The sequence below is a fragment of the Dicentrarchus labrax genome, unplaced genomic scaffold (genome assembly GCF_905237075.1).
Source record: "Dicentrarchus labrax unplaced genomic scaffold, dlabrax2021, whole genome shotgun sequence".
Lineage (NCBI taxonomy): Eukaryota > Metazoa > Chordata > Actinopteri > Moronidae > Dicentrarchus > Dicentrarchus labrax.
In genome coordinates, this window is record NW_026136711.1 from 7,660,836 (window position 1) to 7,674,768 (window position 13,933).

The 13,933-nt window shown below is 40.6% G+C and overlaps 1 protein-coding gene across 2 annotated transcripts in view; it reads right to left on the reverse strand.

The window, feature by feature from the left end:
* fbln2 (fibulin 2) overlaps positions 1 to 13,933 on the reverse strand; it is a 71,917-nt gene that overhangs the window by 18,957 nt on the left and 39,027 nt on the right. For both annotated transcript variants that reach the window (XM_051414927.1, XM_051414926.1), the window contains exons 7-8: positions 9,190 to 9,315; positions 6,321 to 6,422 (exon numbers count right to left, since the gene is read on the reverse strand). In XM_051414927.1, coding sequence (XP_051270887.1) covers positions 6,321 to 6,422; positions 9,190 to 9,315 — 228 coding nt within the window. The remainder of the gene's footprint in view (positions 1 to 6,320; positions 6,423 to 9,189; positions 9,316 to 13,933) is intronic.

Here is a 13,933-nt window from a genome sequence, read left to right on the forward strand (position 1 = left end):
AGCCAGTAAACAGGCGCTGTTGATTTATGACAGTGGTGGGCTCATGCCGAGACAGTGGACCGGCGCTTTGTTGTGGCTCATCTTTATCAGACTGCCGCATTCCCTTATCATGCATCGCAGTGCATGGTCGATTAGCTGGATTCGCTGATAGCACTGTACTGGGATTATTGTGTGTTTGTGTGGCAGTGATCCAGGTTTGAAGATCACCCCGAAATATGGCGCATTCCGCAGGGGACCCCGACGAAAAGGTCTTGTATGAATCTGCATGTAGGAGCCAAGGCTGAAAAACAAAAGGCAGGAACAAGAGGGGAACATATTCTCCTGTGTTGCCTGTGTTGCCTGTGTATCTGTTGGCAGTCCCTTGCTGAAATGCCTTTCTCGACTTTCAAAGGTTTTGCCACGGGGAATTTGAATGAACTGTGTGCCTTAAAACACCTTCCCACAGAGAGCGGGAGGAGGGAAAACTCTGATCTGAGGTTTTCAGTGTGTGCCTGGTGTGTGAGTAACATCCTGCAGCTCTTTTCCCGTAAGGTTATTCACCTCAGAAAACTACACAGGCATCACCTCTCACAGAACAGAACATTTATTCTTTATTGTTTTATATGAAGCCTCTGTGGAGCTGCAGCAAACACATTCATCTTGCTCACTAAAATTAACAACTTCCCCTTTTGACATTGTGTAACACTCTGGGGAGGCTACATGACTAGTGCTGTACATGCAGCAGTGACACACTCTTGTTTTGGGGCCTGCCTTAGCAAATGTCCCCCCTTTGTTCCCCAGCCGAGAGACATCTGTTGTCTCCGTTGTAGGGAGGATATTTCCAGGGGCAAAGCACACTGAGAGCTGAGTCCGCCTCGTCCTATGGGCCCTGCTCTCCATCAAGCCTAGGGATGGACGGGGACCGCTTCCAATGTTTGCGTTTTGCCAGTGGTGCAGAAAGTCGCCTTCTCCTTCCACTCTGGTGGCCAGCATTATTTCCAGTGCGTCATTCGGAGGGGGAAAATATAAAAATAAAAGGAAAAGAAGTGCCTATTGGTCCCCTACCTTCCCCGACTGGTCCCAGAGGCAGCCACATTACACAGTTGTGAAGAGTGAAGTGATCCAACACAAAATGGAAACAAAGACTCTATTTTTTGAAACATACAAATGCTCAATCAAATGAGGAGAGATAGCAGTTTTAGAAGAATTCCATCAAGAGACCAGAGGAGGAGGTGCACTGGGAGACGTCTGAGAGGCAGCACTATTAGGCACAGAAGCAAACACACACCCTCTTGTTCTTTCACACTGGACCTCGCAGACGATGAGATTTTCGAAGTTCAATCTGAGGTGGATGAAGTCAGCCTTGGCTTACATGCAGATTTGGTTCGAGGAGGGTTAGGCTTATACAGATGCAGACTTGTGGGACTGTGAGGATTGCAAGTTGGGAGCATGATTTCCCAATCATCAGTGACAGGGGATAGAGCCTCACAAAGGGTGCAGAGAAAATTAGGTGCATAAATGTGAGAAATATTTTTTTAGGCTTGATCCCAAAGTACAAAGCACAAGTAAGTTTGCAAGGTCACAGTGGGCTGATCCAAGTGCACCTGCAAGTTTTGTTCATAGACAAGCAGAATGCTACGTGCAAAAATGCTGGGAGAGGCGAGATATAAACCAGAGGGCGCCGTGATGAATTAAATCCTCGCCGCCAGTCACATTAACCATTACGTATCTTTTAAACAGCTGTACCAATATTTTGTCTAATGTAATTTTTAACTGTTGGTGCAGGTACTGACTGGCTACAACACAATTAGGACAATAAAAGTGAGTTTGTTTTAATGAAGTTATTGAAGTGATTAATAATGTTGCTTTCAATTAGACTTGGTTATGTAAACAGGTGACAATAAAGCCACAGGGCACGAAACCAGCATTTCAAGGTAGCAGCAGCTGCTTGCAGTAGTGGACCTAGAGTGATGTTGTCACACCTTTTAAAATCAACCTTCCTCAGTCCATCTCCTTTTTTCTTTGTGTTCCAGTTCCAGTTAAATAAGCCTCCATAACCTCTGTTAACCCTCTCCTTACCTGTATATACGCTGATGAACTTTACACCCCCACTAGCAGCCTAATTTTTTGTTATATAAGTGTTTAATAAGTGGTATACCACAACATCGTTCATCAAAGCGCTGTGAAAACGATACCGTTTACCACTGTCATTGTGGTTATAGTAGTGGTGTGATATCCACTTGAGTGACAACAATGTTAAAACTATATTTATAGTTATTGTTGTAGTTATTGCTCTTGGTGTGGACGGCCCATATTTGGAGCATTGAGCAAAAAGGGGCAGCACTTAGGAAGGGGCTATTGAAACATCTATATGGAAACTCTCTATAGGGTGATAATATCAATTTAATGATTTTCTGTTTTGTCTGCCACTGCTTAACAGACAACCTTTACCCCGGTTTGGACTACAAAACTTCTCTTTGTTTGACAGGACAGGTCCACCAGTCTTGGTCTTTGGTGGAGCAGAGTAATATCTTCTCCAGCAATCCCAGCCATGCAAACCTAAAGATGATGTTAGCAGTGTGACCACAGAGAGGATATAACGACTCTTAAGTGCAGAGACTCATCCATAGTTCATCATCATCCATGTCATAACAGAAATCTGATCTTCATGCACTATCATGAGGAATGCAAACCATATCCAACCCTGCCCACAGCAGTTTGTTTAGTCCTCAGTGTGAATTTCATAAACGGGTGAAGGTGGCAACCACATGCACTAAAGCTAAAAACCACCATGATGTCTGGATTTGGATTGCCAGTGTGTGTGTTTGCCTGGGAAACTTAAGAACATCCATTCACAGTGTGGTGATGAGTAGAGATAAAGTCATAGCGCTGATTAACTGTCTGACACACACATTTACTATTCAGGCTATGCATAAAACCCACACATCCTGTCCTGGTTGACTGGAAGGATCCTCACTTATTCTCACACACACACACACACATACACCACACACACACACACATCACCATGGGAACAATTGTGTGTTTAAATCATGCATTCATCCACATTCAGGTTCAGCTGAGTACACCACCGAGAGGAGCAGCTTTATTTTTCCTGTAAACCTGAGAATCAAAATATCACACAGTCATGATATTGGATTAACCGCATCCGTATTTCTGATAGAAGTGCTTACATTTGCTCAACAAATGTCAGATTACTCTACTGCAAACATCCCGAGTGTTAATGCTTCACAGTGTTTTCACAGTCTGCATGATATATCTACAACAACAAGTACTCCGCAGTTTACTTCACAGTCTACTTACATCCCCGTCAAATCCTCAAATACCCCCTCACGCTCACATCTTGTGGTGCTATTTGCTCCGTTTCATTCCAGTCCAAACCAAAAGTTGCCCACCCACATCTTCACATGTGGGAACACTTTCGGAGAGAAAGTCCCCACTCTGCTAACTAGATGTAGTGATAGGAGGGAAAACACTAACTCTCATGTAGTGCTTATACATGCAGAGGTATTATCCCGTCTGCTGACTGACAGACAGATTAAATAAACTCAGTCAGGACTGCACTTCCACTGTATACACTCAGGCCTCCAGTATTTATGTAGCACACGAGCTGAGAAAAAGCATTCCTATGAGCAACTATTTTCATGTTAGTATCACTCACTTCCTACATGTCCATTTCTGTAACAACACCTTGTACATGCGGCGCAAGAAGGGATTTGTACAAGCAACACTTATCGAACTGGTGTATATTGAATTCCAGAGGTGGACAATATATCACTTTTTGTTCACAAAGGGAAAATTGCTGCCAAGTTTTCGCCCTGTTTCAAATTCATGGATCAATTTACTAACTGCTCCAGCAAATGTATTACTGTAGGGCCACTCATGGAAAATGGTCTTTGGCATGGTAACAGCTACATTCTGTTCTGGGGAGAGGTTTTATGTTGATGGTCTATCTATGTGATGACTTTTTCCACAGTAAAATGGCATGCAGATGCTTTTTTTGGTCATTTTACACTTATTCCCAGCTCCCTAACACGCCTTTATTTGGTGTGCAGTGATCTTAATATATTCAATTCAAAATTTTTACCAGCGATGCATCTTGGATTACAGTAATACGTTATATCAATCAATAATTTACACCAATAATGGAAGGCTGAGTACTAGAAACACCTACTACAACCTCCAAAATGACCATAAAGTTGAATCAACACCTCTCTAAAACCACTTGAAGAAAAACTGACCATTACACCTTCATGAAGGTCGGATTTATTGCAGCACTGTTGTATTAGACTGCATTCATTTTAGCTAAATGTATCTAACAAACTGTCAATTGAATGTATTATCACCTTATAAAGTTGTAATGGCTAACATGTTAGAGAACAAAAGCCTTTTTACTCATCCAGCAGACATGGAGCTGTGTTTATGGCCACCTGAAGAACGGAACAGAGGTCTGCTGATAGTGGATTTTTATTACACAAAACACGAAAGAATCCACAGGCCACCACAGTGAATTACACAGTCAGTGCTCAATACAAAACCAACATTTTACCTAACAATAACGAGAGTCCTTATCTCAACAAAAAGACCTCTTTGGGATCCAAGGAAGCATACAAACATGCTCAGTTTGAGACATACAACGGCAATGAAAATAAACCCAAGCCTCTTGTGCCTAACATAGACAAGCTTAGTGATTCTTAGACAACTCCATCGTTATGTGTGTATGCTTAAAGGCACTGATGGTAAATGGTAAATGGACCTGTACAGCGCCTTTCTAGTCTTCCGACCACTCAAAGCTCTATTACACTACGTGCCACATTCGCCCTTTCACACACATTCACTCAGTGATGGCAAAGTCCATCAAACAGAAACTAATGCATTCATACACATTCACACACCGATGCACAGCAATCTGGGGTTCCGTATCTTGCTCAGGGATACTTTGAAATGTGGCGGCAGGAGCCGGTGATCAAACCAACAGCCATCCGATTATTAGAGGACGACCCGCTCTTCCTCTGTGCCACAGCTGCCCGATTGATGACGGCTAGAGAACGTGCCCGCATGATATGAAGCTACATAGCCATCGACTTCTAAAAGAAACAACGTATCAACACTATCAGTCGACCTCTAAAATGTAGGTCCAAATATTGCTCTTGAGACGAGTTTACGGGCCAGAAAACCGAAACATCAAGCTAAAAACTGTGATGCTTTGTCACTATGAGCAACCCTTTTCACATTGACAATACTACTGAGTAGTGCAGCTTGAATATATACAAAGGACTGTGGACAATAGCAGACTCCATTTATAAGCTAACATTAGCTAGTGTTGCACACTGTAGACGGTGTTGGGAAGCAGAGAGAGAAGGCACTTGGGATCACGTATAAACGTCACATCCTTTGTGTTTTCATGTTCACAACAACCCATTCACTCATAAAAACTGGTAAATAAAAAGTGATTAATTACATTTAAAAAATACGTAAAAAGCTTCACAATGTTACATATGGAACCTTCACTACTACTACTCAGCTGTTTTAGGAACGTAGTCAGTTTTTAAAAATGAAGCAGTGTTTTTGTGACCCAAGACTGAGAGCTACAGTTATGGAAGGGAAGTTGGAAAGTATAGAGAAACAAACATTGTTGGTTTTGATGTTTTCATGGGATTTGTTTACAAAAAGAAACATACAATCACCAGCTTTACCCTCGAAGCACAGTATATATTTAGTTTTTTTGGTTTAGATATATTACAAACAAATGTGTTATCATGTGTTTCTTCACACATTTGCAAGCACCAGGGAGCACATGATTATTGTCCTTTAAACTAAAAAAAACAGTGAATTCTGACCTTCACCTGTCAGACGTGTCGCTGTTAACACACACAGTTTTATGAAAGGAAGGTAGCTAACTACACAAATGTTATGTGTACTGTTTGTTATTGCAGCTATAGCTCCCACAGGGTAATTGGCTATGGTTGAGTAATGCTCCAGGCAATGGCCTCCACCAGGAAGTGGGAGCCCAGTCACTCGATGCATTGTTTAGTATCACAAGACCTGCATTTTCCTCCTTCATGAGTGACTGCATCCAATTAAAAAGTGTCCCGATCTCTGGACAAACTGCTCCACTGCACTTCTGTTCTGTTGTCAAGGCTGTATGTGTTTGTTGTTGTTCATTTATACAGCGGTGAGTGGTGTTGTTGATGGCGTTGGGTTGTTTGTTACCTAGTGCAAACCCTGCTTGAGGGAAACAGCTTAAGGGATACATACGAGCATCGTGAATCGCTCCAATTACTGCCAACGGTACCGCAAAAAGGAATGGCGGCTCTTACCTTCACACATGTGTCCATCTGTCATCAGCGAAAACCCTGGGAAGCAAGAGCAGCGAACACGGCCTGCCACCACTGTACACTGCTGACTGCAAGGACCATTTTCTGCAAGAGACAAAAATACGAGCAGCATGATCACAATCATCTCCGGATTACAAACAGCTATGCCTCCGGGACAGTCATTCACTCATAATGTCTTAAATTCCTCATCCTTGTGCTGTTTCTTTTCTGTCCTGGTAATTCATTGCCCTGTTGTCTTGCTCCTCGAGGCTCCTATGGACCCCGCCTTCGCACTGATCATCGCTCCCTGCAGGAAGGAGCCTCTCATGAGCCATCGCATTCACATCAACAGAATCAATTCTCTGTATTTAACAGCTCGATAGCCCTGTCACAAAGAGGCATGGGCCAGGAACTGTTTCCCTACAATTTCCCACCAACACATTCTCCACTAAAGCTCTGCGGTTGTGAAGTGTTGGAAGGCGGCTCAATACATTGATCGGGATATTCTTATAACTAACAATCAGAGACACTTTGAGGGAGCGGGGCTTTTGTTGGAGCCTAGAGTAGAGACTCTAGCAGCTGGAAGGTTTGCACTGCCCATCTCCTCCCGACTTGATCGAGATGCAGCTCATGAAGCTGCAGCAGCATAAACACAGCCGATCAACTATGACTGAACAGTTTATCAGAAAGTGCACGCAGACAGGCAACTGTCCTAGTTTTTACTTCCGTTGACAAGGGAGTTGTTTGCTTCAGGGTAGTCAGACGGCACTTGGACACATTATGACAGCTGTTCTCGGCTCGGCCTACCTGCTTTGTTTCAATAAAGGCAGAGCTGATGCGTTGAGCAGATGTATCCGGCCTACTGGGCTCTAGGCTGAAGACACCAGCGACTGCTTGTACACTTCACCGCCTTATACGACACGCCCCCAAACACACTCATCACCCATTACACATAAAGCTGTAACACACAACTTTGGCCAAAGTAGGGGTCCATGAAGAAGAGTCTCACAGCAGGAAGTGGATATCAGAGCCTGAAGTCTATAAATCATGATTTCATATTCCAGTTTAATGTATTCAGGAAAAAACAGATCTCTGCTTCTGGCTACCTTTGTGCAGCTGGTAATGCAACCATGGTGAATCATCTCAAAGCCTGAATAGGTCACCTATTATTTTGAATGAGGTCAATTAGCATGACGTTCACTAATGTTCACATTTCACAATTTGAAACTGTGTATACTGCAGGGCGGACTGGCTTTTGGGCACTTAAGAGATGTTAACACCATTAAATGTGGACAGTAGGGTAATTGGTCATCACAGTTTTCTGCTTTAGCTTGAATCCCTCAACAGCTATATAATTTATAAATTCCTTCAATGTAAAAAGGAGGTCTAAAGTGCCAGGTAGAAATTGAGTGACCTTCCTCTTCTTAGCTTATTCTGTTCAAAAGACACAGATTGTCAAATTTGCCATGTAACTACTATCCCCATTGTGGGGTTGGTAGTTACACACTATAGGGTTGATTGTCCCTGTGGTATTCTAATGGGGAAAATAAAAAATGCAATGTTAAAAATTTATTTTAAAAGTTTCATTTGATTGAAACAACATTACACATCTCCTGTGCATTTTCTATCCCTATATAACAATATAAAAGAACAATACAAAGAACAATAACACTCATCTTTATGTCAGTCACTCACTATCACTCACATGGGACAACCAACCCTGAAGAGAAGTTGTAGCCTAGTTAAGGAAAAACCTCAAATCTATTAATCTACTAATTCTAAGAATCAGAAGGCATTAACACTTTTTTATATTAATGTCATGGCAAGTAGTTGAAATGTTCGACTCTGTGTCAGCAAGGTTCGGGGTGATATAAAACATTAGATGCTGGGTTGAGCTATTTTTAAGCCATGAAATGTAGATTTTAATACATTTGGTAAGAATGTCAATATTAATACCAGCATTGATGTGTTTCATCACCGTACAGTCATATAATGTAGTTTACAAGTTAAAAAAAAACATGTTTAAAGTGGGCTAGATAACAACAGGCGCAACTAGCTATAGCACAGATAGCTGTGGTTGGAGCCGAGAAAGATAGACATCATTCCCAGGGGTCCCAAAGTGTCTGTATTTGACGCCCTGGGAATGAGACTCAACAATCACCTCTTATTGGTTGTTTTTGTTCAGGTGGATTCTTGCACATGTCATTAGGAGCTCTATGAGGAGCCAGAGGAACCTGATTGTTTCACAGATTATCTGTCTCATGTTCAATATGACAAAAAGTTATTTCTTATAAAAATGACCTACAGCAGCTTTAAGAAGCACCGTAGTGGATGTTCTACATAAGAAGGCATAACCATTTTTGTCAAACTTGGAACCCACACAGTTTCAGTGATTATTTTATAAATCATTTCTTTAATATTTAAAAAAAGTAATTCCTTGAGAAACATCACCGATAGATGATTTTCATGTGGTATGTGCACCTCACCACTGCTGAGGAGCAAAACAAACAAAAAAACCCCAACCTTGCAGTGCAGAGGCCATCACAATCAATAATGCATATTCGCACATATATGTACCATATTTCAACACTGGGTAAAATTGCTATACTGAATAAAGCCTAAAGGCATATAAAGGCCAATTGTTTTTTCAAGGAGTAACCCAAGAATATAAAGTATGATTTTACTGAAAATGTAATGTACTGCACAAAATGGCAACAACATATCCTGGATGCCCATCATCTGACTGCACTGAAGGACACATTTAATTCCTTTTCTTGCCCTTAGCTGGGAACATTTCTAAGTATCAAATATGATCAAATATGGGTTTTTATACAGTCATGTCACATCTATTATAGTGTAATGCTGGTATTACCTGCACAAGGGTTGAGGCGGACAGGGCTGGTGGTGGTTGTACTAGTTGTAGTGGTGGTAGTAGTAGTTTGTGTTGGGATCAAAGCAGGACTGTCCTCTCTGACTCTGTTGTCCTCGTCAGGACTCACTGCACATTGTAAACACAACAAAAGACACCAGGAAGACAATGTTAGTTAATGAGAGCCTCCACCTAACTGAAAAGTTAAACAAAAAAAAGGAAAATAGTTCATGATGCAGAGTGGATGAAGGTTGATTCACAGGTTACTGATGTATAAAACCAATTTGAAAAATAATAATATTCCACATAATATCTATTTCCTAATGAAAAGACATAATTTGACCCATGCCGGATGTTTTTGTCATTAAACTCTTTTATAGAGCAGAGAGAGGTCTGTGAATAACTTATCTTTCATTTGAGGTTGTTGGGAATTTTTATGAGCCTGTTTAAATGGCTCTTGCTCAAGTGCCATAAGTATGATGATGAAATCTGTTGTGGATTTAACCACAGCATAATCACAGTAAAATGACCATAAATACACATACAATAAGATTATAATAATAAGTTTCCTGCATTTAAACTTTTATTGTTAAATGAAATACTTAAGTTTTATTGTTCAGAAATGTCCTCACCCCACTGTCAGTGAATTCCAATCAGGCTTTTATTTGTATCTTAGTAAAACCAAAGGAACACAAGGTCAAATAGGAGATAACATGAACAGCATTTCAATAAACGAGAGTTGATTAGCCACAGTATTAACACAACAAACTCTATATATATATATTTTTTTCCATTCATTGATGCTGACCAACCAAATTGATCAAGTCATCAGTTAGTTGTCAACTACTTAATTAATCGTTAACTATTAAAAAAATAAAAATAAATAAATAAATTTAAGTCACTTTTTAAGAAAAAATGTCCAAATGTCTCCGATTTCAGTTTCTCAAATGTGAATTTCTGCTCTCCTTAGTCCTCTATGACAGTAAACTGAATATCTTTGGGTTGTGGACAAAAGAAGACATTTGAGGACATCACTTTGGGCAGTGGGAAACACTGACCCCATTTAATGAACCAAACAACTAACCGATTAATTAAGATTAAGATTAAGAAGATTAAGAAAATGATTGACAGATTAATTTAGAATAAAAGCAATCGATAGTTGCAGCCCTACAAAATACTGTATGTCACAAATACACTATGAGTAGGTCAAGTACTTTATATCACCATACATAATTAAAGAGACTGAATTAAAGATAGAACATTGCAATTTTGTGTGATTTTGTCCAACTAGTGGCCCACTCTCCAGGTACACAAAGTTGACACCCAAGTGACTACTAAAGCCGACAAGTGAGGGTCACATGACTGACAGAGACAGCCGAAAGCACTTGTAGGCTTTGATAACTTTGCTAGCTTGTCTACTTACATTACTTATGACAGAAATACACTCACCAGTGTCAGAAAAGGAAGCGCAGGGATTGGATTAAGTGGATTAACTGTCCACGGCATCTTCTGGCCACCCAGCCACACCACAACAAGCTGTGTGATAGGCCAAGGAAGAGACGGAAGACAGCCGGGATAAGAGATAAGCTTGGACCTAAGGCTATTCCACTACCCAGCCTACTCCTGAGCTAATAATTTGCAGGAAAATAAAATAGATGAAATAAGATTCAGGTTGAGCCAGCAAAGGCAAATCAGAGACTGCAGGAGTGCCCTCATCATGAGGCCAGGCCACCAGATGAGCTAAACATATTTTGTGCTCACTTTGATCTCCTTAACAAGAGTCAGCTGTAAAGTCTACTCCACCTCCAGAGGATCAACCACTGTCAGTATCCACAGTTGGATGTCTGAAGAATGATATGACTAAAGCTGCTGGGCCTGATAACATTCTTGGCCGTGTGCTAAAAAGTTAGTTAGCTAGTTGATGTCATTAATGACATTTTTAATATTTCACTGTCACAGGAGAGTGTTCCCACCCGCTCGAACGCAGGCCCCTTCGTCCCTGTACCTCAAAGGTCTGAAGTATCTAGTCTAAACGAATACCGCCCTGTGTCACACCAATTCTGATGTACTTTGAGAAACTGGTTCTCCAGCACAAAAAGAATAAAATCCCTGCCGGCCTGGACCCTCACCAGATTGCATTCAGAGCCAACAGATCCACAGAGGATGCCATCTCTACTGCCCTCCATTCAGTCTTCACACACCTTGAGAAAAACAACACCTACGTCAGAATGCTGTTTGTCGGTTTCAGCTCAACATTCAACATAATCTCTCCTGTGAAACTGATTGGTACACTCAGCACTCTCAGCCTGAGTACCACACTCAGCAGCTGGATATTGGACTTCCTCACAAACAGACCCCAGAGTGTTCGAATTGGCAGTCACACCTTCTCCACTCTAGTGCTCAACACAGGAGCCCCTCGGGGCTGTCTGAAATTTGCAGATGACACCACCATCATCAGCAGGATTTCAAACAATGAGGACTTCATATCGGGAGGAAATCAACTTGCACAGTGGTGCACAGAAAACAACCTACTGCTCAACGTCAGCAAAACCAAGCAGCTGATTGATTTTAGGAAAAAAGAGGCAAAGACACACAACCCTGTTTACAACAGTGGAGTTGAGGTGGAGCAGGTGAACAGTTTTAGGTTCCTGGGAATCAACATCATGGAGAACCTGTCATGGTCATCTCACATCTCCACCCTGGTTAAGAAAGCGACTGGATTTCTTAGGGAAACTTAATAAGACAAATTTCCCATGCCAAGTTCTTGTAAACTTTTACAGAGGGAAATTTTTTAATGACTTATTATTTATTCATCATTTATATCATTTTTGCTTTGTAAGTAGAATAAAGGGACCACAACTTGAATTTGGCTTTACATCTGCTCAGAATGTCTGTCTGGAGGAAGATCAGATAATGAAGAGGGCACAGCTCAATGCTACTGTAGTAACCAAAGTAACAAACGCCATTTTTAATAATCAATTCCTACTGAAATGTATCTATCTTAACATCAAAAATCTCATAAACCTCATAAAAAACCCACAATGCAGTCTATCAACACTGTGATAGCTCGCTCAGTAGAGAACAGTCAATTCAGTTCAACTTATTTTGTTATTATTATTAATATTATTTTGTAATTATATAGACAAATGACAAATTTGCCTCAAGGGGATTTACTATTTGTCCAGGATCAGAGTTGTCCACCTATTATACGTAACTTTGGGCTTCTTGTCTTTGGGCTTCTTGTCTTTTTTGAAGTTGCTTAAATAAATCATGAGTAACGGGTTGTGGTTTTAAAAAAATGGTCGCTTGTTAGGAAAATCTGACAGGTGACTTCATTTTTTCTTTCTTCTTTTATTATGTTATGTTGTTATGTACTGATACTCAGACATCCCCATCGACATTTCCTCCAAGTCACAGTCCCAGTCATCTCAGACTAGGAGATCTTACTGGGAAAACTGTGCTCTGGAAAACACAGCTCAGAAGTCATATACTAAAAGACTAAGAGACACAGGATGAGCAGGACGCAAGTGTTTTAAATGCAGATGCATGTATTTTTCAGAAACAATTGTAATATTTTTCTGACACTTTTGAATAAAGTGTTTTTCATAGGTGTATAGTTTTACTTTTAGAGTAAAGAGTCAGAGTCATTTTGTCAGTCAGAAATATTTACACTTTGCAATCAGACAACATGTTATTACAATAGTTTATAGGTTGGTTGTTTCCATTGATTCCATTCCATTATCAGTGATGACCTGCATATAATTTGCACCAAATAATAACCATTACAGGATAATGTTTTCCAGGAGGTTAACATCACCCTCAAATACAAGAGTAACCACCTAAGCTAATATGAATAAGTTCTGTTTGCTTTTCAAACTCAGAGGATTCACTTTAATATGTTGCAGGCTCCTTTATTGAGCCTGTTTACGTTAAGGCTATATTAATAGTGGGCTTGTTTTTGAAGCTGTGGTTGCTTATTTGTCTTGCAAGAGTTGGCAACACTTTCCAGGATACAACACCCTCAACCCTTAAACCCCTGAAGTGGATTAAGAAACACTCTCCCTGGCCTTACAGATCACAGCAGTCCATCAAAAGCCCACCAATTTTATAGATGATTATAAGTTAACTAGCCATAAATATTAGCCTACTACTCAGCCTAACAGTTCTATGATGTCCTGAGGAGCTTTGTAAAGTCTGAGAAAGAATCATTTTCAGGTTGCACGGCTTAAACTTTTAAGAGAAAGACTTGATTTAGTGTTACAAATGGAGAGTGTAAAAGTTTGGAGCCATGTTTATCAGCCAAGGAGGATTTAAACACACTATAAAGTTGCATTCTGGGAAATGTAGGATCTACTGTTTCAATTTTGACCAACCTAATTCTGTTGTCTTTTGGGAGTTCCCGAACTTTATGGAAGTCCAAAACAAAATCCTTTAATGGGGTTGGTGTATTTTGTGGCGAATGGATTTTCATTTTGAAATGAGAAAACCAAAATTGGGAAACAAGCTGTTTCCCTACTATCATTGCACATCAAACAAATTTGGATAAAGGGTAGTTTTTTCATTTTCCAATTTTTTTTCCAAACGGGTCATGTTCCCCTACTTATAAATGGTAGCTGGGAAACAGCTTGTTTCCCGATTGTGGTTTTTCTCATTTCAAAACGAAAATCTGTTGGCCACAAAATACACTGACCTAATGACTCAGTAGGAAAATGTTTAAAATGTGCAGCCCCCCAGTACATAGATGATT